This window comes from Citrus sinensis, chromosome 9 (assembly GCF_022201045.2).
Source record: "Citrus sinensis cultivar Valencia sweet orange chromosome 9, DVS_A1.0, whole genome shotgun sequence".
Lineage (NCBI taxonomy): Eukaryota > Viridiplantae > Streptophyta > Magnoliopsida > Sapindales > Rutaceae > Citrus > Citrus sinensis.
In genome coordinates, this window is record NC_068564.1 from 1,855,602 (window position 1) to 1,880,115 (window position 24,514).

Genomic DNA, 24,514 nt, shown 5'->3' on the forward strand with positions numbered 1-24,514 from the left:
CTCCATGCAACATTAATGAATCAAGAATCCCTCAAGCCAAAATGATAGTAAAAGAAAGAATTGAACTTGCCTCTATCAGAATATCAGATTAATTATGGCTCAAGAAAATATTTGTGCTTTCTATACAATTACAGGCTTTACTATTATTGATGCAATAACATTTAGTGGAATACAGCAAAAGAATAGCAACAAGTAAAAAGCATCTTTAGTTTCTAACCCAACAGCTCACCTAAATCCATTTAAGCCATATCTTATCATGGTCTATATGGAAATCATGATAAAATACAGATAATATGCGATTTAATTAGGAAGAAACTTTGGAAAAATAAAATAAAGTACCCGCAGAAGGTTAAACTTCAGCAGAGCTCTTGGGACACATTGAAAGTGTCAGTAGGTGCGGACTGTGATATTAAGCATGCTTTTAATAATTATCTGCCTTCGTTGGTCATCAACTGGGAAAAAACTTGACTTGTTCTTAAGTCTGAGCTAGCATTACCATCAACTTCCTTCTCTCTTACATGGCTAGATGGAGCTTGGGGAACAATTGTACGTGTTGGTAGTGCCGGTGGATTAGTGTTGCTGTCTTCACGTTGTTCTCTCGGCAGTCCAGATCCAGACTCTTGAAGCTGAAGGGCATATTCCAAATTCCACAACACGTCACCCATACTTGGCCTATCAACCCCATAATCGGCCAAACATTTCTCTGCCGTTTCTCCAAATTTCTTTAAAGAGTCAAGGTTGATCTTTCCTATAAGTTGAGGGTCAATAATATGCTCAAGCATGCCCTTCTTCTGCCATTGCATTGCCCATTCTGCTAAATTCACTTGTTCTCTAGCCAGCAGTGGATCCACAGCAGTTCTAGCACACAGAACTTCGAAAAGCACAACCCCAAATGAATAAACATCTGATTTATCTGTAAGTTGTTGCCTTCGGAAATACTCTGGATCAAGATACCCGAAACTACCTTTGACACCAGTGCTTACATGGGTTTCATCGAGACATGGGCCAGATCTTGAAAGACCAAAATCAGCAACCTTGGACACATAATTTTCGTCAAGCAAGATATTCGTCGACTTAATGTCACGGTGGATAATTCCTTCTGCTGAACCTGTGTGGAGGTAGTGAAGGCCCCTAGCTGCACCAATGCATATTTCAAGCCTTTGTTTCCAAGATAAAGGGGTACGATCTGGACCATATAAATGCTTCTTCAGCGGCCCCTTTTCCATGTACTCATACACCAATATCATTTCAGACTGTTCCTCACAGTATCCGACAAGAGAAACAAGATGGCGGTGACGGATTTTGGACAATACGGTTATTTCAGTCTGGAATTCAGGGAGTCCCTGCCTAGATCCCGGAACACCTCTTTTAACAGCAACTTTTGTATTGTCTCTAAGAACCCCTTTGTAGACCATACCAAATCCACCAGAACCAATAATCAGATTCTTGTCAAAGTTGTTGGTGGCCGTTTGGAGATCAGTGAAAGGGATCTTCAACCTATGATATCCATTTTGACCAGGAGATGCGTTGACAGTCCCTTCAGACATTTTACTGTGGGAGCTGCATCCATACGCACGCAAAGGTGTCCAACCAACACTGTCTGCAGGCCTTGGTTTCGGCTTCTTCTTCCTGCATTTAAATAAGACCAGAACAGCAAGTGCAACCAAACACAATAAAACAAAGCCTCCAACAACTGAACCCACCACAATCCAAATTTTTTTATTCTTCTCTCCAGTTTCAGAAACTGTTAAATGTACCATTTTCATAATCTCCACTCCATTCAAAATAGCATTAACTTTCAAAGAACCACTCAATTCTGAAGGTCCAACACTTACACGCACAACCCCGGCGTCATCTGAATCCGCCACAAAATCCATGTAAACAGGAGATGCAAGCGAATGGAACGTAATCGAGGACAAATCAAGATCCTTGTATGCAGAATAATCATTAATAAACACATTAAAATATAACTGATTAAGCGAAGGACTGACAATATCACAAAAATGCAACCGAACCAAGTGTCTATTACCATGCGAACCCACCGGAAAATCCCAAGTGATGTTAAATCTCGCACCTAACATTGCATTATCCCTATTCATCTCTTGTGCAGTCATATAAACATTATCAGGTCCAATCTCCCGAGACGCACCACCCTTTTGGTAATTTGGTGGATGAGTGGTGGCTACACGCTTAGCAGCAGACTTCAAAACAAGAAACTCATCATCAGGAACCCAAGTCCTCCACAAAGTATCATTAAAAGGTGTCAACTCTGAACCTCCCACGTTAATCCTAAGAATAGTCTCCAAAATCTCCGAACTAAGATTCCTAAACTCCTCAATACTCCCACTTCCACTAATCACCCTAGCCCCATCATCAACAATAAAGTCCTCCGGAGCCGAAAAAACCTCAATTGCATTAACAAACCCAAAATTCTTATCACCAACAGGCCTAAACTCTATCTCAATCACGTCACCATCAACTTTCACAATAAACTCCTTAAGCACCACAACTTGAGTACTAAAATCTTGAAGTAACAACAAGCCATTAGCCAAAACACCAAACTTGGCAGATGCTAACTTAAAATTATCGCTTTCGAATGGAGAGAAATGAAAACGTACCAAGTGAGTCCCGTTTCTCTTAATGTTAAGCTTGTAACTGCCATCACTGGTGAAAACTCTTGCAGTGTCGTATGGAGAAGGGGAATCTTGAGGTGGGGTTTTGCTTTTGAGTGAAATGGAATTGTCTGCTGAAAAGGAGACTGATTTTGAAGAAGCATCAGGAACAAAGAATCGGTTATAAAGGGAAGCGTTTGTGGGTGATCCGCAGTTGATGAGGTAGTTGTCTGTGGGAATGAAAGAAGCTAATGATGGTGATGAGAAGTGGAGGAGGGGACAGAGAAGAGTTACAGTTACACAGAGAAAGTGAATGGCTTCTTGATGAGCCTCCATTGGAAAGGAGGTTCTGTTTTTCTTTTCTTTTCTTTTCTTTTTCAATTGTTTTATCTTTCTCGTGTTTGTCAAGACAAGTGCGTAATGTTTGTAAGAGCGTCTTAAGTTAGAAATAGAAGTGTAACTCTATGTACGTACAAAACGGCCACTGTAGAAGACAGTCTGACTCTCTGAGGATTTTTTTTTTTTTTTTTTTTTTAAAGCACAGCGAGACAGCAAGAGTAAGAGATTGCGTGTCTGGACTCTATGAGAGCTTTCACTTCCACGGTAGAATCCCCCGAAGGCAACTCGATAGTTTTTGAATAATAAGAGGGCAAATGTAATTTACACATAAACAAAAGGTGAGTATGTTTTATCTACTGTTTACGTGAGTGATTATAAGTTATTTTATATGTAACTTAAGAAATCTTAATAAAAATAATATTTTAAGTTTATTTTAAAAATTTTTACTCATGAACTCAAAAATTCATTACGGCAAGAACACAACTTAAAAATTTACGTCTAAGAAAATGTACATTAAATTTAAATATCTTCTTTACACATTAAATTCTCAAAATAAATGTGGCGAATATAAAATTATCATTGTCAATTGAAATAAGAAACATGTTCTTGTAATGTGATAAATAAAGAGCATTCATTGATCAAGGATCGTATCAGTTAAGATACAAATTTTATATCAGAATTTCATCAATATAATGATAAAAGTAAAGTCATGTATATTAACTGGTTAAATGGAATTTGGGGGGTACAAGAATTTAGATACAAATTTCACTTATTTTTGATATGCAAAAAGATAATCTTGGCATAAAATCTGTTATATCCATAGGAAAAGTTAGCACTATAGTGAAAGGCAACGTGAAGGGTTTAAAATAGCAATCTAGTTTTCACTAGTGAATCACTACCACGTTAATATTATATATGTATTATTAAATGGAAAAAAAAAAAAAAAACCATCATAGTAACATAAGTGAGTTTATCACTACCACATTAATTTTTCGCCTGATAATTTTGACTTGAAGACACAATGTTGTTGGGGAAGTGGAAATTAAGGATTTGTTATTATTATTATTATTATTATTATTCTAATATGAAGTGTTTAAATTCAATATTTTGGACCGATGTCTTTTGTCGACGACTTAGGTACGTGCATTTTCACAAATGGACAGGGAAAGGGTAAGGCTGCTTTCCAATACGATCCTGATTCCTGTGGAAACATCAAAAACCTCAGTAAATCAAAATCTAATCCTTCTATTTTCACGTGACACAAAATTCTAAGTACTTCCTAATCCGTGATTAATATTCACAATTATGATTCCATAATCTTTTGACTAACTATTTTATGCAAGAAAAAAAATAAAAAATAATTTTTTAACATATTTATTTTCTTTAATATATAACTCTCACGGACAGTTGTTGTCTATTATACAAAAGTAAACATAGCTGGCATCTACTTTCTGTGCTACTTACCATACGTAGTGGAGTTCAATGGATTACAACTTTGCATCACTCGTTTTAATGAACAATTTAATGGGGAAACACGCTGCCATAGTGCCATGTTATATAGATCATTTCATTGACTTTTTTTTTTTTTTATTGTATCCAATTTTTTTCTTTTTTTTTTGGGTCTTGTTTACTAAATGCAATTTGAACCATATCCTAATTCTAGTTTGAGAGATTTAATTTTTAATTTTTTTGTTAATTTATAATATTGTAATTTTTAACAGGTCCGGCTACGGTGTTGCATCCAGCCGTTCGATGCACTCGAATGGGTGGGGTCTATTGGCATCCAAAGGTTGGATGCAACTGTAGCACGGTACTACAGTTGCACCACATGTTTTTTCATTTTTAACATAATTGTTGTTAGTTGAATAGTTGTGCTGTATAAACGATAACCTGTGAAGTGAACTAATTAAATGTTTAGTAAAATTTATTTTTAAAAGTGTTGTGAATTTTAAAAGTAGTCATATGTGCTTAGTAAATTTTATTATAAAACTATTATAAGAATCTAAATAACTGAATTAGACATAATTTTAGATAATATTTATTTATGCATTTATAAACATCTATATAAAATATTTTTTTATTGTGTATAAAATAATTGATAATTAAAATAAATATTTTATAGTATTAATTTTATTTTTTTATTTTGCTATCTCAATATAATTGGTAATAATTATAATAATTTCTTTAAAGTTAATTATTTTGTTTTCTAACCAATATTGATAATTTTGAATTTTTACAATATATATGAGGATATATATAAAATTGCATTAAGTATGAAACTAATTCTCAAAATTAGGTTTTGAAAAGCTACTCCATCTTACCTTTTTAAAATTTGCTTGCCAAAAGTGATTTTTTTAAACAAAAAAAAAAATTACCAAACACCAAAATTAACTTTTAACTTTTCAAAATCATTTTTAACCTCCCAAAAGCAACCAAATATGGCCCTTAATACTGGTCCATAAAGTGATTAAGGACCCATTTGGGATGTTCAAAAGTAATTTTAAAAAGTTAAAACCTACTTTTGGTACTTGATAAATTTTTCTAGAATTCATTTTTGGCAAAACACCTCATTTTACAACAAAATTTGAAAAAATAAGGAATGAGTGGTTTTTTAAATTTTGATTTTGAGAATCAGTTTTGTATTTAATATAATTTCATATATATCCTTAGATTTATTATAAAAATCCAAGATATCCTTATTAATTAGGAAATAAAATCATAAATTTTAAAGAGTTTATCATTATTACCAATTATACCGAATAAAAAAAATAAAAAAATATTTATTTTAGTTATAAATTATTATATATAAAAAATAAATTTTATAATATATATATATATATGTGTGTGTGTGTGTGTGTGTAAATTTTATTCAACATTATGTTCAATTTAGTCATTTATATTCTTACAGTAATTTGATTTACTAAAGACATATGATTTTTTAAACAATTCATACAATTTTTAAAAAATAAATTTTACGAAATACTTAATTGATTATTTTCACAGCTGATTAACAACAATTATTTTAAAAATTACAGTATTATCAAATTTATCCTGAAACCCAATTAATAAAATGCAATAACTAGTAGCACTAAGCTAACAAAACGGTGGGCAGCGAAAACTTTGGTGCTTTTGGATAGCACGTTCTATCAACAATATGAGATATGTACCAAATCACCAACTCTAGCCGACTGCACTATAGTACCATACTTCCCATTAATTAACAATTAATTTACTCTTGTTTCGGGTTTAGATACACTAAAAATGATTCAATTTGTAGGGTCATTATGCTAAAGCTTTTTAATTTCTTTATTTAAGATGGACTGGCCATTCACATTTTATTATGTGGTGGGCCAATATTATTTTATTTTGGTTTTTTTTTTGGGGGGTTCGGTTCGTGAGTGTCACTTTCCAAATTGTAGAATGATCAAATATGACATAATTTTGACATCATCATATGCCTTCTAATTATATATATGTAAAAAGAAAAATTATATAAAAGGTTTCTTCATGGGTCGTGGAGCCCAGACCGTAAGGATGGGTAAAAGGCCCAAAATTGCGGGAGCACAAATCAAGTCCGTGATCAATTGACCATCAGGTCAAACAGCTTATACGTTGCCGTTTTAATCTCGACCCAAACGTAAATGCAAGCGTCGAGTTACTTTTTCCGTTTTTGGGTGGCGTTGTCTTGCTCGCAAGAATCTGGTTGCTGGAACTCAGAATTTGGTTCTGTGAGTTCGCTCGTTGCGGCCGACGTCGGCGCACTAAGAAGCTTCAATTTGTAAGTTCTTTGAATATCAACGATGATTAATTTCTGAGACCTCGCAAAGTTACTATTTTTTTTTTTAGATTGGTAAATCACGTGCTTTTAGGTTTTTTAAAATCTATAATTACAATAATTACGGAAGAAACAGTAATTGCAGGAGGGTTCCCGATCGTTTGTGATAAAATATTTGTCTACTCCCCGCTTTTGGTGGTACCATGGTAAAGTTAATCCCTAAATCATATTAGTGAATATTTATTTTTTGTTATTTGCATGCATTGGATATTTAGTTCACTTATATGATGGATTTTATGTGCTTAATTTATGTTCATATTTAATCTAACTTCATATTTTGTGCTGATTGTTGGGTTGTAGTGTCTTTGATCATATGATCATGTTTCAGTGGATCGTTCTTGTTGTTTTGCATTCCATGTTATAGAATGACGTTAAACTGATGATCATAAGTTGAGGATTAGTAGCCTTGTGGAAATGTTTTGCCTTTATTTTTGTTGGACCAATTATAATCTTCCCCTTAGGTGTTAGGTGATTGTCTGTGTCAAATCCTCCAGCAGTTTGCCGAAGTTTTTTTTTTTTCACTATGTAAGTCGTATAATCATATTCATTATCTTCTATGAGGTGGGGGTTCATTCTTTATGTTACCTTTTACTTGTTCTTTTGGTCTTTTAGTTGCAACCTAAGTCTGCCAGTTGTTTTAGAAGATATTCTTGAGTGGAGGTTAAAGTTAGAGGAAGTTCAGATTAAATGGACTTCATGGAAGATTTCATCTCTTACATGATATATCTGAGGCATCTAATAATTTTGAATTGCATGTTGATTATATGCAGGATGCTAGCTACATTGATGAGAAGTCTGAGAGCAGACTTTATATTGGTAATCTTGATCTGAAAATAACAGAGTAAGGATAATTTTTGAAATTGAGTTTGATGCTCTTTGTCCTGGCCCAAAAAAGAAAAAAGAAAAAAGGTTATTTATTGCTGAAGTACTTGGAACTCTTGATTTGATCATAGTTGTTGCTTTATTCACATTCGGTGTTCTTTCCTTAGGGCTGCTTTGATTAAGATGTTCTCTCCTTATGGGAAGATTGTATCAGAAGACTTCCTTTGGCACACCCGTGGGCCAAAGCGTGGAGTGCCACGAGGCTTTGCTTTTATCGAATATAGCACCAAAGAGGTAAGTTAGTCTGCTTTAGCCTCCTGGATTTTAAGCAATTCCTGATTTCCAAATTTAAAGTGAGCATGCAGGAAGCTAAATTGGCCAAGGAGAAGATGCACGGGAGGCTCGCTTGTGGTCGTCCTTTAGTTGTTCGGCTGGCCAGTGAGAAGTACTTGGAGGACGCAGCTCAAAATTCTTCAAAAGCAGTAGGTGAGGCAAATAAAACAGGCTTTGTTGGAGGAACTTCGGGACAGATGAACCGGAGTGCTAAAATAGCGGCAATTAAGAACAAATTGAAGGCACTGGAGGAAGAGAGTTCGAGCGCAAAGAAGCAGAAGCAAGCTGACAACAGCTCTTGTAACGGTAGTCTCAACTGTTTGTCTGGCAAAGATGGATTAAACAACTTGCAGAACTGATATGTTGGGAATTAGCCGCAATTTCAAGATTGTAACATGTCGGAAATGAACTAATTTTATGGTGAAACTAATATTATGTAATCACACAATGACCTTTAGTGGCTGAAATCTTTTTGTTAATACTACAATGCAACTTTTTTCTGCGTTTGCACAAATCTTTCTCCGGTTCTACACAGCATGTCGGTATCCGTGTGGTTTCTTCCTATGCGGATCACTTCTTGTTGTTGATGATGCGCGAAAAGAAGTTGAGTTTAATTTTAACTTTTGGAATCAATGGGTATTATTATTTTATCGCTTACTGTTACTTGACATATCATTTTATTGTTAAAATTTTTTAACAATTAACAATTAATTTTTTATTTTTTATTTCAATTTTTATTATTTTACCACTAAATTATTAACCCCTCAATAAGCTGTTGATGTCACATGAGTATCTTAAGAATTTTACAAGAACTAATATTTATAATTTTATTAATAGATTAATTTAGATATAAAATAATCATTGATAAAAAAATATTTTTTATATAATTAATATATATTTTTTAATTTAGAGAGTTAAATTATACTTGCATAGTTTAAGGATAAAATAGATTTTTACTATAGTTTTGTTAAAAAATCTAGTAACTTTAATAGTTTGATGGTAAAATAATAAAAACGGAAACACCAAGTGAAAACAAATAATTGTTAGAAAATTTAAATAATAAAATAATATGTTAAAAATATTAGGTGGTAAAATAATAATATTTTAATTTAATATAAGTAAAACATTTATAGACCTTCTAATCTCCGTACCAAAATTTAAAAAAATATATGCATGTTATAGATTTTTATTACAAGACACAAAAATTGAGCATCAAATATAGTTATTTTGGTGAAGGGAAATAATAATAATAATAATCCAAGTAATAGTTATTGACCGAGACCAATGCGCAAACTGAAGTCCACTGTCGAGGAAACTACAAATCTCGCTCTTTCTGCCATTCAACTGAGCTCGCCAGAGACTCGGCATCAATGCCAATGGCATCGAAACTAACATTTTTACAGCCAATTCTCACATCATCACGGCCAGTCGAATCCCAACGGTCACATTCTTCCTGTTCCCGCCAAAATCTCCTGCTCACCTCTACAAAACCCAGAATCATAATTAACTCAATCCCTCAACATCAGTCATCGGCATCATATTTGTCTCACAGTAGAACCAACACCTTTCTCTCTCCTCAATTCCCCCATCCATCCAACCGGACCCGCTCCGTAACAGCCAGATCCCAGCTGCCTAATTTCCCTCTCATTTCTCCCCACGACAAATGGGGCACCTGGACTGCCCTCTTCGCCACCGGCGCTTTCGGTATCTGGTAATTCCCCACCCTTCTTCTCTTTTGTAAACAAATATCATCGGGGCTTCGTTTGAATTTGTTTGCTGCAATGGAATTTTTGAATTGAAGGTCAGAGCGGACCAAGATCGGGAGTGCATTGAGTGGGGCGTTAGTGAGCACTTTGATAGGGCTCGCGGCTAGCAACTTGGGGGTTGTTTCGTGTGAATCGCCGGCGTATTCAATTGTTTTGGAGTTCTTGCTTCCTCTTGCTGTTCCTTTGTTGTTGTTTAGAGCTGACTTGCGCCGCGTGATCAAGTCCACTGGGACTCTTTTACTGGCTTTCTTGATCGGATCAGGTAGAGTATGTTTGTGATTGTCGAATTAACACTTCTGCTTAATTTTGAAAGCGTCATACCTAAAGTTTTACTTAGCACTTGTTAGTGATATCATTTTACAGTTGCTGCGGAGTAAAAGTCACAACACCAATTGTCGAGAAGAAAAATATTGATTTTTTTTAGTGTACTTGATGACCTTTGGATAAAGACTTGGATAAAGCTGTGATTTCAGAAATGTTATCTGAGATGAATGAATGATATTAGTAGGTTTACCGTGGAGTTTAGATGCGAATTCTTGATATGCTTTAGTTTGCTTAGAGGGATGTTTTTGATTTTAACATTCTCTTTGTATTGTTGCACGGCAGTTGCAACAACGGTTGGAACAGCATTGGCATATCTGTTGGTGCCAATGAGATCACTTGGTCAAGATAGTTGGAAAATTGCAGCTGCGCTCATGGGCAGACACATTGGTGGAGGTTATTTGCTTTTCACTTTCTAGAGATTTATAGAAATTTGGAAGCTGTTTATATTGTTATCATTGTTTCTTGTAATTACAGTTCTGTTTAGTTATCATGACTAATGAATTTTTCCTCATTTGATTTGTGTAGCTGTCAATTATGTCGCTATTTCTGATGCTCTTGGCGTTTCTTCATCAGTTTTAGCTGCTGGATTAGCCGCAGATAATGTCATCTGTGCGGTATATTTTACAACATTGTTTGCTTTGGCTTCAAATATACCTGCAGAGTCTTCAACCTCAGTTGACGGTGCAATAAATTCTTTTTACCTTTTCATGATTTGTTTAATTGAGTTTTATCTCTTTGTGGCGAACGAACTTTTGGTTCGGTTTTCTTACATTCGGCAGATGCATTTTTGACCAATGAGAGCCTTCTATGCCATTAAATGGTTTATTCACAAAACATCAATTCTTCACTTTAGTTTAAGTTTGTGCCTCATTGTGATTGTTTATTCAAGATGAGTGATTCCATCCAGAAGTTATTTCCTCCTCTCACCTTGGGTTTATCTGCAATCTTTAATTGTTTCTCTTACAGAAATTTGTGACCTCTAATTCAAGGATGCGATCTTGACAGATGTTTCAATGAATGAGGGTTCTGTCCGTGGTGACAAACCTCCTGTGCTACAGTTTGCAACAGCCCTTGCTGTAGCCTTCGCTATCTGCAAGGCTGGCACTTTTCTCACAAAATATTTTGGTATTCAGGGAGGTAGCCTTCCAGCCATAACAGCTATTGTTGTTACTTTAGCAACTACGTTTCCAACCCAGTTCAATAAACTTGCCCCAGCTGGTGAAGCTATGGCTCTAATTCTCATGCAGGTGATTAGATTAGATTTATCCTGAACGCGTATTATGCATGACGTTTCTTTTTATGATCTTCTGCTGTTAAAATCTTGGTTATCTAGTTTATAAATTCGTCTCTGATATATCTTGTGGGAGTTCAAGGTTGTATAATGACATTTTCTCTGCATCAGGTATTTTTCACTGTGGTGGGAGCAAGCGGTAACATATGGAGTGTTATAAACACAGCACCTAGCATTTTCATGTTTGCTCTTGTCCAGATTGCCATTCATCTTGCTGTGATCCTCGGATTAGGAAAGCTATTTCGCTTTGATCAAAAGCTACTGCTTATAGCATCGAACGCTAATGTTGGAGGCCCTACAACTGCATGCGGAATGGCCACGGCTAAAGGCTGGAGTTCTTTGATTGTTCCTGGTATTCTCGCCGGTATTTTTGGAATTGCCATTGCAACTTTTCTTGGCATTGCCTTTGGAGTCACTGTACTCAAATATATGTAGTACGCTCTCAAATTGTATTCAATAATTTGTAACCGATGTTTTAATAAGTGATAAAGTGAATTTGCAAAGGTTGCTTCTGTAAATGATATTTTTAAGAATTCTGATGTATTAACTAACTTTAAAGGGTTTTCCCACTTTACCTGTGTTAATACATTTTATTTATTAAAAAAATAAATGAAAAAAATGAAATCATTTCAATTAAGATTCCTAGAAAAGGAGCATGTCAAAAGGAATCTGAAACAAGCAACTTGTCTTGTCCGTTTCTTAAACTTCCGGAACTCGCAAATGCTGCCACGTGTTGTTCTCAAAGTTTGGTTAGAAAGAAAAACAAAAAAAAAAAGAACAATAAGCAAAACAAATAAACGGAGTCAGAAACACACACTCTTTATCTCGCAGTATGCCAGTGTAAGACTCTCGGCCATCAATGGCTTCCATTGCATCACCGTATCCCCTGCCCCTGCCACGTCCGAGGTCCCTCTCTCCCTTCTTACCAATCCCTTTTATCCACGTGTCACCACCATCCTCTTCCCGCCACAACTCAAAATGTTCACCTTCATTTCATATCACAAACAACCCACGTCTTTCACCGTCCATAATATACAAAGAGGGTCATCGGAATCGATCTGTGGTGATGGTTCGGTCACAGCTGAGTAACCCCATCATTTCTCCCAATGATCATTGGGGCACGTGGACTGCTCTCCTCGTCACCGGCGCTTTTGGACTCTGGTATTCAACTTTCAGCTAGTTTTCATTTTTTTTTAAATTTTAAATTTTTATTTTTGGTTGGAATTAAGAAAAGAAAGTGAAAATGTTATTGGAAAATTTTTTGAAGGTCAGAGAAGACGAAGCTTGGGAGCATGGTGAGTGCAGCTCTAGTGAGCACATTGCTTGGGCTAGCAGCGAGTAATTTGGGCATAATTCCATATGAAGCAAAAGCATATGCAGTGTTTTTGGAGTTTTTGCTTCCATTATCAATTCCATTGCTGCTGTTTAGAGCTGACTTGCGCCGGATTGTACAGTCAACTGGCATATTGCTCCTCGCATTCTTGCTTGGATCAGGTAACATTACTTGTTGCAGCAATCACATATTAAATTATTTTATCATTATTCATTTAATCCTTTATATTAAGCTTTTGTTTCGATATTAGAGGTACTGCAGACAGCGATATTGTAACACATGGATTGTTCCCAATTATACTCAGTTTCAGCATTTCGTGTTCAGCTGGTACCATTTAATTTGAGTGCCTGTAGTAGGCAAGTAAACAACCTGTTTTTCTATTGGTCTTGGCTAGAATTGGCTGTGCTGCACTTTCTTTTATACTGTCATCCGAATTCAACCCTTTTCTGATCCTCATAACTTGTATTTACTATTTTGTCTGACAGTTGCAACTACCGTTGGAACATTAGTGGCTTTTCTGTTGGTGCCAATGCGATCTCTTGGAACTGATAGTTGGAAAATAGCTTCTGCTTTCATGGGTAGTTATATTGGGGGATGTAAGTTACCAGAAACTTTGTTGCTTCTTATTTTTGGAGTGAGACCTCCTTCTTTAATGTAATAATATTATTTGTCTTTTCACTTTTATGCCATTGCTAACAGCATTCTTCACCAATTAAGACTTGGGAGTTCACTCATTTATGGCTGCAAATCTGCATTTCTATTTTTTATAGTGTATATATGGAATGAACTCTTTAGTTAAGCACTTTTGTTCTGGAGGACAATTCCTATATGATAGAGGTTCTTCGAGGAAGGGAATTTTATAATTTATGATCAATGACTTGAAAGAATTTTGTAATAATTCCTAATTCAACCAAATTTTGTTACGTGCAGTTTTTCTTGCCTATACAAGTTTCCCGTTAGTTAATGATAACTCACAAATTAGCTTCATGTTGTGTACCTGTAACTTAAGGCCAAAGTTAACTTATGGTGTGGTCACAATAATCTAGTCCAGAATCCATGTTATGTGGAGCTAATTATGCTTAAATTTGATTAAATTTCAGGATGGGTGAGTATGTTTGAAAACACGTGTAAATAATAATGTGGTAAGTACCATATGCAGTAGCTCTGTATATTTGCCTTCAGCCAAGAGATATGAAGGACATGTTTAATTGACTATCCAATGTCTCAATTTGGTGCTTTTTAGTTACTTGAATGCCTTTCTCAAACAGCAATTCTGTCATCATTGTCAGTAATATAATTGATTAATTTTTTCCTTCCATTCCATTGTTGCAGCTATTAATTATGTTGCAATTTCAGAGGCTCTTGGTGTTTCTCCATCAGTTTTGGCTGCAGGAGTAGCTGCAGACAATGTTATTACTGCCATATACTTTATGATATTATTTACTTTGGCATCTAAAATACCTCCTGAGGCTTCACCAGCCAATGGTATGTGCCATTCAATTCCGATATCATTGTCTTGATAACCACATTAGGAGATCTACTGTTGTTGTTGTATTAAAACCTCTATTAAGACCTGAAATTCATTGCAGGTACTGAAGTGGATAAGGAGTCCAATTCTGAAGACAAGACACCAGTGCTACAGACTGCTACAGCCCTTGCTATATCCTTCGTGATTTGTAAGACTGCCACTTACCTCTCAAATCTGTTCGGAATTCAAGGAGGTAGCCTTCCAGGAGTGACAGCTATTGTTGTCATTTTAGCTACCCTACTCCCAAAACAGTTTAGTTATCTTGCACCCGCAGGTGATACTCTTGCGCTGGTCCTCATGCAGGTAATTGAAATAGCTCTTCTTCAATGGATCTAAAAGTGCGTCTTTTCTTGATGACTCAACAAGTGTATGCCATCTATAATGCTTTCGTCGCAGGTGTTTTTTTCTGTGGTGGGTGCCAGTGGAAGTATCTGGAATGTCATCAACACAGCACCTAGTATTTTCTTGTTTGCTCTAGTTCAAGTAACTGTCCATCTTGCCATAATCCTTGGATTGGGAAAGCTTTTTCGCTTTGATTTAAAGCTGTTACTTATTGCATCAAATGCCAATGTTGGAGGCCCTACAACGGCTTGTGGAATGGCAACAACAAAAGGATGGGGTTCTCTAGTTGTTCCTGGCATTCTTGCAGGCATTTTTGGAATTTCCATGGCCACGTTTCTTGGACTTGGATTTGGAACGACGGTCCTTAAACATTTGTAAAATTCATTTCCGACAGTAGCAAGCACATCAGCCAGCTGAAAACTTGTAACTACATTTACCTTGCTGATGATTCTCAATAAAATCAGGTCTCAGTTTTTCGGTCTGAAACTGTTGCACTTCAGCTTAATTTTGAAAGCACGACGTTAACTATTAGAGTAGCTGAGTCCTTCATCTTCTAGAGATTACAGTAAAATACTTTCCTCTTTAACGATTCTCTTCTGTTCTTGGCAGTTGAATTCCTATGTTACCTGCAAAAGACATTCCGACGACGTAACATCGTTGAAGTTAGTATTTCGTAAAATATCGAGAAATGGAGAATATTTTAGAAATCAGTAAAATATTTTAGAATATGAACAATGCTAAATAACTAACTAAATGTCCTGATAATAATGAACATAAAAAAGGGTATTTGTAATAAAATGACCACTACAGGGGAATCCTTGAGCTGGTGGATTCCTTGCTTTTGTGATAGATTCTGTTTTAAGTGATCGGGTGTTACTTTTTAGCAATATCTGAAAAGCTATGAAAATGTGGCAAAGTATGGCGGCAAAAAACCAGCACCTACAGCTACACATCATGAAAAGTCGACCAACAAATTATGCGTAATTCCTTCTCGCTGCGAGTCAATGGAATCAACAGCTACACAAGTCTATTTGGACGATTTAATTTTGGGTTTCGGTAGTCAAAGACTGAGATGATGTAAAACGAAATCTAGCAAAACTTCTATTAATGGCTGAGGCTACGTGGCTGCCATTTTTTTTTTTTTTCCAAAAGTAAATTGACTTTGCATTCATCCGCATTTTAATAAAGCATGCTTATTAAAAGATTGATATTAACAAATTAAAGCATATTTAATAGCAAAATTTCAACCCTCCAATTGTGTTAATCGTCAGCTGTGAGTATTAGTACGTACTCCTCGTACTACTTAGCAAGCTTTTTACCCAGGAGGCAAATGTACTACAATTCGTATAAACACCATAATTAGCAGGTCAACTTGTACTTCCAAAATTGCAATGGAAAACACTCATGATTGTGTTTGTGTATTTATTTACAGATTAAAGAATCCTCTAATCAATATTTTTCAGATTTTTTTTCTAAATCATTTTCACAAAAGGGTTGGAAAAAGGTGTCGGAACAGAAGCCAAAATTAACCTTTGCAAGGTGACAATTTGAAGCCTAATACCCCTTTTTTATTTTTATGTTTAGGGTTACAGTACAAGTTTATTTGGTATGAAACCCCCACTTTTTACAAAAGAAAAACTTTTATTTTCCTTTTGTTAGTCGCCCACGTTTTTATTGCTGAAACTTAAGGTGTATAAACATGAAAATTCATCAATTTTTTTTGTTTTTTTTTTGGTCCATTCATAACATAACATTATCCTTATAAAAAGTGAACTGATATATCAAAGTTATATTGAATGTGCTGTCAGTCTTGCGGTCGTTATTCTTTCTTTCATTTTCATGCCTTTTATTTTATTTTTTTAATTTTGGAAAGATTTTAAAATATTCCGCATGATGCGTAGCTAGTGTCATTATGTGCCCAATGACAAGTCGCTTCAATTTTGTCATGCAAAATATGAAGACGTATATGGGACTCTGTAACAATTACCAGAACATAGAGACAATTTGTGGAAAATGGACCACTTTAATTTGCAACAATTAGTGGGTTTATTTTGTTTGCTTCTATATATATGTGTGTGTCTGTCTTACTTAGGGACCCCCATATGAGTTTGTTTATAGCAAAAACAAGCTGTTATTGGTGGTTATCGGATATATAAATATGAAAAAAAATAATAATTAATTAAATTGTAGCCACATACTTCCATCAGTGAATTAACACAGGTCATAAAAATTTTTAAAAGAGCTTAAATCAAGAAATAATCTGAAACTTGGATGTTAAATGACTCACTAAAATAAAAGTCAATGATAATAATAATTTTTAAAAAAAAGTCAATGTCATGCATCTTATATAAATTCTTGTCACTGCATAAAAGAACACCAACTTTTGCTTACCAGCACTGAATACTGATCATTTGCATCTGCAGAAATTGCAAAGGAGGAGCCAAAACAAGATGGGAAGCAGCGTAGTCTTAATGAGGACTATTTGCTTTGCTGTGTTTCTTGGCTGGCTTCTGGTTTGGGCTCTGATACCAACTAAGGTTTATAAAAATACATGGACTCCTAAGCTTAACAACAAGCTCAACTCAACATATTTTAGAGAACAAGGTAATTACTTCTTGTCATATATATATATATTTTTTCTTTTTCCCCCCTGTAAGCTAAGCTGAAATAGTATTGTTGTTACAGGCACAAATCTTCTGCTTTTCTCGTTTCCAGTGATGCTCATAGCTCTTTTGGGTTGTGTCTATCTTCATCTTCAGAAGAAACCCAATAAGCTTCAATCCAAACGGTTACAATTTTCTCTTGAATACCTACCATTTGTCAGTCTTCAATTTATCAGCAGCTTTTCATTTTCAACATAATGTGAACTAACTTATTGTTGCATGCAGTAAGATGAGGAGCCCTCGTTTATTTTTCTCTCAGCGGCCGGTGCTAGTAATGGCTCCTTTGGGAATAGTTACAGCAATAGAGCTTACAATTGCAGTAATGTTTGTCGCATTCTTGATATGGTCTCTTGCTAATTATTTGTATGTCAGCTTTGGTCATCTCCACATGCATAAAGCAGGAGAGAAAGTGTAAGAAGCAATATCAAATCTCGTCACTTGAACTTTTTTCATCCTCATGAGCAGACATGATCATATGTCATGAATGGTCTATGATTCTCTTCTGATCTAAATTTTCATTTCAGTAAACATATATTAAACGAATCCTTCAGAGCTCAAGTCAGCATATATAAAAAGAGGGATCTAATTCTTCATAAATCATGATTACACTCTTATCGGCAAAAGTTTAGAAAAACTTCATTATAGTACAATCCTCTGTCTAGGGATATTATATTATTCAATTGCTGTAAAAATGACGTGATACAGGGATCAGGTATCATACATAATTGTATACATATAAGAAGCTCATTATGCGCATGTCTTATTTCTTTGAATTTGGCTTTGGCACAGATGGCAAGCCAAGTTTCGAAGTGTATCATTAAGACTTGGATACATTGGAAACACATGCTGGGCATTTCTCTTCTTTCCAGTAACTCGAGGATCATCAATTTTGCCTCTTGTTGGACTCACTTCGGAATCGAGTATCAAGTATCATATATGGCTAGGGCATCTCTCCAACGCCCTTTTTGCTTTGCACGCCGTTGGATTTTTAATTTACTGGGCCATGACCAATCAGATGGCTGAGGTACCTTATTAATGCTTTTTGATTAGTCAATGATTTTTGCTTTTTTTCACCGTGCTATGACTTTAAGCCTATGAAGATGATGGTAGCTTTATCTTTTTATTATCTTTTTGTTCTTCGGAATCCGAGTAACATTGTCTTTTCTCTTTGAAACTTAAGTGAGATTCCTGCTGCTTCCTCACTTTTCTTTTTCTTTTGCCAAAAAAAAGAAAAAAGAAAAAAAGGGAGAAATAATTTCTGATTGATTTGTCAATGTGTGGGGTAGCTAGTATGCAAGTAAAGTCACCATCATTGTAAGACAAAGAAGAGGTACCTAGCTTTATTAATTTGGAGTTACTCTAATAAGTTAATTGATGGGCCTTCGTATCTTGAGTTATGGTGATTGAGGTTGTTGTGCGGACACACGACTTTTTATATCTATCTATACATAGTCATCTATTAAGTCTTCGTTTTTCTGAACCGCACATGATAATAAACTAATAACATTGCCCAAGTTATAGTTGGCAACATTGCATAGATGATGCAATCTAATCAATCCACAGTTTACGCACCTTTTAAGAGGCACTATATAATTATACTACATATATGTCAATTCCCCTTGATCTTTTTTTTGGTTATTTAATAAAGCTATTGTTAAATAATACACAATAGCTGATTTTAAGGCACGTGCATGTCTTCTGATATACTCTATAATTTCTTCTCTTGTTGCTTGTAATTGTTATTTACATTTGGGTTTGATTTGGAACAAGCAGGTGCTAGAATGGAGCGAAACTTATGTATCAAATGTAGCTGGAGTAATAGCTATTGCAATTGCAACGGTGATTTGGGCAACGAGTTTACCTCGCTTCAGACGAAAGATGTTCGAGCTTTTCTTCTACACTCACCACCTCTACATTCTTTACATCATATTCTACGTATTGCACGTCGGCCCTGCCTACTTTTGCATGATCCTTCCGGGGATCTTCCTCTTTGCCGTCGATCGTTACTTGCGATTCCTACAGTCCCGAAACCGGGCTAGATTACTCTCCGCTCGCGCCTTGCCATGTGGTGTAGTTGAATTGAACTTCTCCAAAAGTCCAGGTGTCAACAAAGGGCCTGTTTATAACTATTGTGCTTACAACTTAAATTTTTAAGTGTTTACCCACGTAACTTTACTTGACTAATAACATTCACTAAACGCAGGATCATTTTACTTGCAGCTAATAATTTCATTCCGTATCATTTTTTTTCTTTTTCCTTTTCCAGGATTGTATTATAATCCCACAAGCATACTATTTGTAAATGTGCCAAGCATTTCCAAGCTGCAGTGGCACCCATTTACTGTAACTTCCAATTGTAATATGGAGCAAGACAAGCTCAGCATTTTAGTCAAAACTGAGGGAAGTTGGACTCAAAAGCTATACCAGCAAATTTCTTCTTCTGTAGACCGTCTTGAGGTGTCTGTTGAAGGACCCTATGGTCCTAATTCAGCTCATTTTCTGAGGTAAATTGAAGAAATTAAGATAAATGGGCGGTTTTATGAGTTCTATATATGATATAAATTGCTTGCAATATCTTATTCAGTTAATATTTTGTGTCCACAGGCATGAATCACTGGTGATGGTGAGCGGAGGCAGTGGCATTTCTCCTTTCATTTCCATAGTCCGCGAGCTTATATTTCAAAGCAATAACAACCCGGACTATAAAATTCCAAATGTGCACCTAATTTGTGTCTTCAAGAAATCTGCTGACTTATCCATGTTAAATATCATGTTGCCAGTTTCCGATGCGCCTACGGAACTTTCGAAACTGCAGTTGCAAATCGAAGCCTATGTCACTAGAGACTCAGAGCAGCCTAAAACAGACACCCTGAAAGAACTTCAATCTATTTGGTTCAAGTCAAATCCATCAGACTCACCGGTTTCCGGAGCTCTAGGCTGTAACAGTTGGCTGTGGCTTGCTGTAGTCATAGCGTCATCATTCGTTATGTTTCTCCTCTTGTTGGGCATTGTCACTCGTTTCTACATATACCCCATTGAGCGAAATGGCACTGAAGTTTACCATTATTCCTACAAGTGTCTCTGGGATATGTTTCTTGTTTGTGTTTGTGTTTTCTTGGCTTCCAGTGCTGTTTACTTGTGGCTTAAGAAACAACAGAATGCTATCGAAGTGAAGCAAATTCAGAACATGGAGGTGCCAACACCAACAACATCACCATCTTCATGGTTTCATACTGCGGATAGAGAGCTCGAAGAAAGCCTTCCTAATCAATGTCTTGTACAAGCCACCAAATTTCATTTCGGTGAAAGACCAAATCTCAATAGTATGTCGCAGAGTAGTAGATTAAAAGTCCCGGCGCCTCAATTCTATATATATACGTAATTACTATTTTCAAATAAACTACTGAATGGTTGTATTGTTGTTTCTGCAGAAATACTGCTTGACGTAAAAGGAACAGACGTGGGAGTTTTAGTATGTGGTCCGAGGAAGATGCGGCATGAGGTTGCAAAGATTTGTTCATCTGGGTTGGCTGATAATCTGCACTTTGAGTCTATTAGTTTCAGCTGGTGATGCATGTGTTGTACGATCTGTAATCAATGGTGTAAAATATATATAAAGCCATCCTCTTAGGGCTTGATGGCTTAGCGTAACTTTTTTGCTCCACAGTGCTTATTCATCAGATAGCAATTTGTGCTATTCCGTCAGTTTAATTTGAAAAGTACTTCGAAAATGATTTTGATATGTTGTAAACTGTTGAATGAATAATAAAAAAGGCAGTTTCAGGTTAGCAGATTACTCAAAATGGACTCCGTGCACATACAATATTTTTTGTCAATTATGATACAGGCAAGAAATATTTACATCTTCCGTTAACAATATGATATTAATTTATTTATTACTAAATTTTAATTATAGACATGTTGTCTATATACCCAGTATATTAGCTAATGGGTTCGTTTGGGGAAGCTGCGCTTATACACCCGATCATTATTTTCAAAGAAGGTACTGAGTCGTGTGTTGATTTTGCTGCAGAAATATTGTTTGATGCAAAAGACTTGTTCGTATGGTTTGGGTAGCCGAATTCTGGACTTTCAGTCCCTTAGCTGACGCAGTAATTGTCAGTTAGCAATTGGTATTGTACAGTACAATCTTTAATCAATCTTACAAAACATAAAAGTTATTCTCTTAAGCTTTTAGTTTGGTGTATTGTGACTTTCAGGTCAGAATATTTTTTAAATAAAAGTTTATAGTTTTTGGGTTTCTAAAAGGTAATATCTGATTTTTGAGCTGATTTTTTTTTCTCAAACATGTAGATATTAATGATACTAGACCGAAAGAAAAAAAAAAAGGGAGTCAATTTCGACGCCCAAAATAATTTTTATGAAATTCTTAATATTTCTTCAAAAAATAAACAAAATCCCAGAAAAAAAGATAAAATTTTGGAATGATGTGAAATTCTTTGAGGTGCCTTTTATAACTCAAGATGATTTTGGTGGAAGAAAATCATATTGGTTTTGAAGAAAAACTCAAATTTTCTTCCCTGACCCAGAACTGAAGGCTATATAGCACATAATTTTGGGTCTTTAAAGGGCAATTTTAAAATTTTGAGTTGATTTTTCTTGAGCACATAAATATTAGTGAAACTAGACCATAAGGAAAAAAAAAAAAATTGAAGTCGATCTCAAGGCCTGAAATAATTTTTACGAAATTTTTGGTACTTTTTTTTTTCTGAAGAATCAAACAAAATTCTAAAAAATTAAGAGAACTTTTTAAAATGATATGTAACTCCTTGGAAGAGAACATTTAGGGTTTTGATGGAAGAAAATCAAACTGGTTTTTGGTTAAAAAAAAAAAAAACTCAAATTTTCTTCTAGGCCCATTTTAGTTCCTGATTCAAAGGTTGTAGCACACAGTTTTAGGTATTTAGAGGGCAACTTTGGAATTCAAGCTAATTGTTCACACATAAATAGATATTGGTGAAACTAGAAAAAAAAAAAAAAAAAAAAAAAAAGAGGGCCTATTTTGAGGTTGGAAGTAATTTTTACAGTTTTTTTTTTTTTTTTTTTGAAGAAAATCCTAAAAAAATAAAGAAAACTTTTTGAAATGATGTGAAACAATTTGGGAGGACTCTTTATGACCACGTAGGGTTTTGATGGTAGAAAATCGAACTATTCTTTTAAGAGAGACCAAAATTTTCTTTTTGGACCTATTTTGAGCCTAGGACTAAAGGCTGTAGCACACACTTTTCGGCCTCCAAAAGGTGATTTCAAAATGAGTGGAGCTATTGGCACCCCTCTATTAATCTCTTAAAACCTCTTTTCTAAACGTATTCCACAAAATAATTTAAAGTTTCACATTTCTTCTATTAACACCTAATCAATTTCCACAAATAACCTTATCACTTTTGCCCAAAACCCCATTTGTCTCTTTCTTGAGCTCGTTTAAGTTCTCAAATCTCAAATATCAAATGAATAAAACAAATTTGTCTCCTTTCTTTAGTAGCTACATTTGTTGAAATTTGTCAGTTGTTCAAACTTTTCAAATAAGCTTGACAAATTTGAAAATTCACGACAATAGAAAAGAAAACTCAACATATTATAGTGGTAGAAATATTTAGGTAATCTAATAAATAAACTGCAATTTGTTATATTGGATTCTAAACTTGATAATTATATTGTAAATTTGTCAGTTTCCAAGTTCAATATTTTTTTCTAATTGCACTGGAATTTTTCTATGGATGCAAACAAGTTCTTATCAACTTCTTGAGAAGTAACAATTGCAAAGGGTGTTTATGGTAGATCTTGACCATCGTGGGAAATGGTTCAATGATAAAAAAAGATTAAATTGCTGGCAATATAATTAAATTATATCATGATTAAGGATTTCTCTATGATGCTGTAATTTTTTTGCAACATCAATAATGTTTTAATTGTGTGCCATTGGATTAAATCTAATGGTATACAATATTTGTACTAAAGAAAAAAAATTAAAAATAATAGTAAACAGATTGTTAACCGTTCAAGGGGTGGAGAAATTTTGTAAAATAATTGTGATCACCCTTAGCGTTTGAAGCAATTTCACTTAAATAGCATATTTTATTTAAAATTATTTTTCTACTCTCCTTTAAATTTGTATTGTGATAATCTTTTTTAAATAAATCTTCCAAAATCTATTATCATTAAGTATAAAATATAATATGAAGTAGGTTATTTAACACAAATCAAATAAATAAGTTGCAATTGTAAAATTAATTATATATAATATAACACTAGTAAATAATACAACTAAATACATATATTTAAGTAAGTGTCATAGGTACATCAATAAACTCACTGGTGAGATTGCTTGTAACCTAAAAAAGACTTAATCACACATATTTTAATAAAATTTAATATCCTATATCAAAATATTTATTATTTTATATAATTTTAAGGACCGTTGTATAATTGATTATGAAGTATATATTATTTTTAACACTCGTTTAACATACCTATTCTCTCAGATTTTTGTTTAGGATTTCTCTATAATATTGTATGAGTTTTTACAGCATTGATAATAGGATTGTTGTGGACTCTTAGATGTTAGGGTTTTCATGTTTAGTATTCATTTGATATAGTGAATAAAAAATTAGCTATTTAAATCATAACAAGTAATCTTCATGCTGCAAGTAAATATAGATTTTTTTTATTTTTAATTAATTGATAAAAGAAAATTTATATTATGATGGATAAAAATCCCAGAATCAATAATGGGATCATTGGATTTAATATTAGAATCTTCACCCTTAATTTAGTTTTAATGGATAAGTAATTATGTAACAAGTAATATGCAAGTTGTGATATTTCTTCATATTTTAAATTATTTTTTATCTAATCAATCAATAAATATTTTAAATCATTAAAAAATTAAAGAAATACAAATAATTTTGGAATTAAAATTATTATATATTAATCCTCTTACTTTACAATTTTACATTTTTTTTTACTTTTACATTTAGTATTAGAAATACATTTAATAGCAATAAAATAAATGTAATTAACAAGTAATGGTATTTCAATAATACTTTATATAAAGTTATTACATAAAGTCTTATAATAATTTGTACTGTGTGAATTTAATTACAAACCATTAATACCTAAACAATAATGATAATAGAAGGCATGGTAATAAAATATTTTATATATGTTTTATTAGTAATACTATGAGTCACAACAAATGAGAAATATTTTATTCACCAATGAAAAAAAAATATATGGCTATATAAATATATAGTGAGAAATATTTTGATTTAATTTTTTAACAAAAAATTAAAATATTAATTTCAT

At 34.2% G+C, this 24,514-nt stretch overlaps 5 protein-coding genes across 11 annotated transcripts; 4 read left to right on the forward strand and 1 right to left on the reverse strand.

Moving 5' to 3' along the window:
* Positions 1-73: 73 nt before the first annotated feature.
* On the reverse strand, positions 74-3,060 carry LOC102607502 (probable receptor-like protein kinase At5g24010). Its single transcript, XM_006490583.4, has one exon. It carries the CDS (start codon positions 2,946-2,948, stop codon positions 429-431), a length of 2,520 nt encoding a protein of 839 aa, XP_006490646.1. The 5' UTR covers positions 2,949-3,060; the 3' UTR covers positions 74-428.
* A 3,454-nt stretch (positions 3,061-6,514) lies between these two features.
* Positions 6,515-8,447, forward strand: LOC102607794 (uncharacterized). Of its 7 annotated transcripts, none has more exons than XM_006490584.4 (5): positions 6,515-6,729; positions 6,863-6,932; positions 7,557-7,627; positions 7,776-7,902; positions 7,974-8,447. In XM_006490584.4, exons 2-5 carry the CDS (start codon positions 6,930-6,932, stop codon positions 8,298-8,300), a joined length of 528 nt encoding a protein of 175 aa, XP_006490647.1. In that variant the 5' UTR covers positions 6,515-6,729; positions 6,863-6,929; the 3' UTR covers positions 8,301-8,447. The 7 variants fall into 7 exon arrangements, with proteins under 7 accessions (XP_006490647.1, XP_006490648.1, XP_024958303.1 ...); XM_006490585.4 differs by having other exon boundaries at positions 6,872-6,932; XM_025102535.2 differs by having other exon boundaries at positions 6,563-6,729; positions 7,557-7,695.
* Positions 8,448-9,212: 765 nt separating this feature from the next.
* LOC102608862 (uncharacterized) lies at positions 9,213-11,891 on the forward strand. Its single transcript, XM_006490589.4, has 6 exons — positions 9,213-9,652; positions 9,743-9,969; positions 10,314-10,424; positions 10,557-10,712; positions 11,037-11,278; positions 11,434-11,891. The coding sequence occupies exons 1-6, from the start codon at positions 9,312-9,314 to the stop codon at positions 11,755-11,757; spliced, it is 1,401 nt and encodes a 466-aa protein (XP_006490652.1). The 5' UTR covers positions 9,213-9,311; the 3' UTR covers positions 11,758-11,891.
* A 198-nt stretch (positions 11,892-12,089) lies between these two features.
* LOC102609152 (uncharacterized) lies at positions 12,090-15,011 on the forward strand. Its single transcript, XM_006490590.4, has 6 exons — positions 12,090-12,483; positions 12,590-12,816; positions 13,141-13,251; positions 13,988-14,140; positions 14,245-14,486; positions 14,580-15,011. The coding sequence occupies exons 1-6, from the start codon at positions 12,182-12,184 to the stop codon at positions 14,901-14,903; spliced, it is 1,359 nt and encodes a 452-aa protein (XP_006490653.1). The 5' UTR covers positions 12,090-12,181; the 3' UTR covers positions 14,904-15,011.
* A 1,827-nt stretch (positions 15,012-16,838) lies between these two features.
* LOC102609442 (ferric reduction oxidase 4) lies at positions 16,839-20,976 on the forward strand. Its single transcript, XM_006490591.4, has 8 exons — positions 16,839-17,129; positions 17,211-17,313; positions 17,414-17,599; positions 17,978-18,212; positions 18,962-19,289; positions 19,455-19,692; positions 19,793-20,511; positions 20,620-20,976. The coding sequence occupies exons 1-8, from the start codon at positions 16,976-16,978 to the stop codon at positions 20,757-20,759; spliced, it is 2,103 nt and encodes a 700-aa protein (XP_006490654.1). The 5' UTR covers positions 16,839-16,975; the 3' UTR covers positions 20,760-20,976.
* Positions 20,977-24,514: the final 3,538 nt, after the last annotated feature.

Bases quoted from the DNA above. Each gene is read 5' to 3' on its own strand.
- LOC102607502 (XM_006490583.4), bottom strand. From the start codon at position 2,948: ATGGAGGCTCATCAAGAAGCCATTCACTTTCTCTGTGTAACTGTAACT.
- LOC102607794 (XM_015534067.3), top strand. From the start codon at position 7,551: ATGCAGGATGCTAGCTACATTGATGAGAAGTCTGAGAGCAGACTTTAT. The intron at 7,628-7,775 runs GTAAGGATAATT...TTCTTTCCTTAG, and splicing joins CTTGATCTGAAAATAACAGA to GGCTGCTTTGATTAAGATGT. The intron at 7,903-7,973 runs GTAAGTTAGTCT...GTGAGCATGCAG, and splicing joins TCGAATATAGCACCAAAGAG to GAAGCTAAATTGGCCAAGGA.
- LOC102608862 (XM_006490589.4), top strand. From the start codon at position 9,312: ATGCCAATGGCATCGAAACTAACATTTTTACAGCCAATTCTCACATCA. The intron at 10,425-10,556 runs GTTATTTGCTTT...TGATTTGTGTAG, and splicing joins GGGCAGACACATTGGTGGAG to CTGTCAATTATGTCGCTATT. The intron at 10,713-11,036 runs GTGCAATAAATT...CGATCTTGACAG, and splicing joins GTCTTCAACCTCAGTTGACG to ATGTTTCAATGAATGAGGGT.
- LOC102609152 (XM_006490590.4), top strand. From the start codon at position 12,182: ATGGCTTCCATTGCATCACCGTATCCCCTGCCCCTGCCACGTCCGAGG. The intron at 12,484-12,589 runs GTATTCAACTTT...AATTTTTTGAAG, and splicing joins ACCGGCGCTTTTGGACTCTG to GTCAGAGAAGACGAAGCTTG. The intron at 13,252-13,987 runs GTAAGTTACCAG...CCATTGTTGCAG, and splicing joins GGGTAGTTATATTGGGGGAT to CTATTAATTATGTTGCAATT.
- LOC102609442 (XM_006490591.4), top strand. From the start codon at position 16,976: ATGGGAAGCAGCGTAGTCTTAATGAGGACTATTTGCTTTGCTGTGTTT. The intron at 18,213-18,961 runs GTACCTTATTAA...TGGAACAAGCAG, and splicing joins TGACCAATCAGATGGCTGAG to GTGCTAGAATGGAGCGAAAC. The intron at 19,693-19,792 runs GTAAATTGAAGA...TTGTGTCCACAG, and splicing joins AATTCAGCTCATTTTCTGAG to GCATGAATCACTGGTGATGG.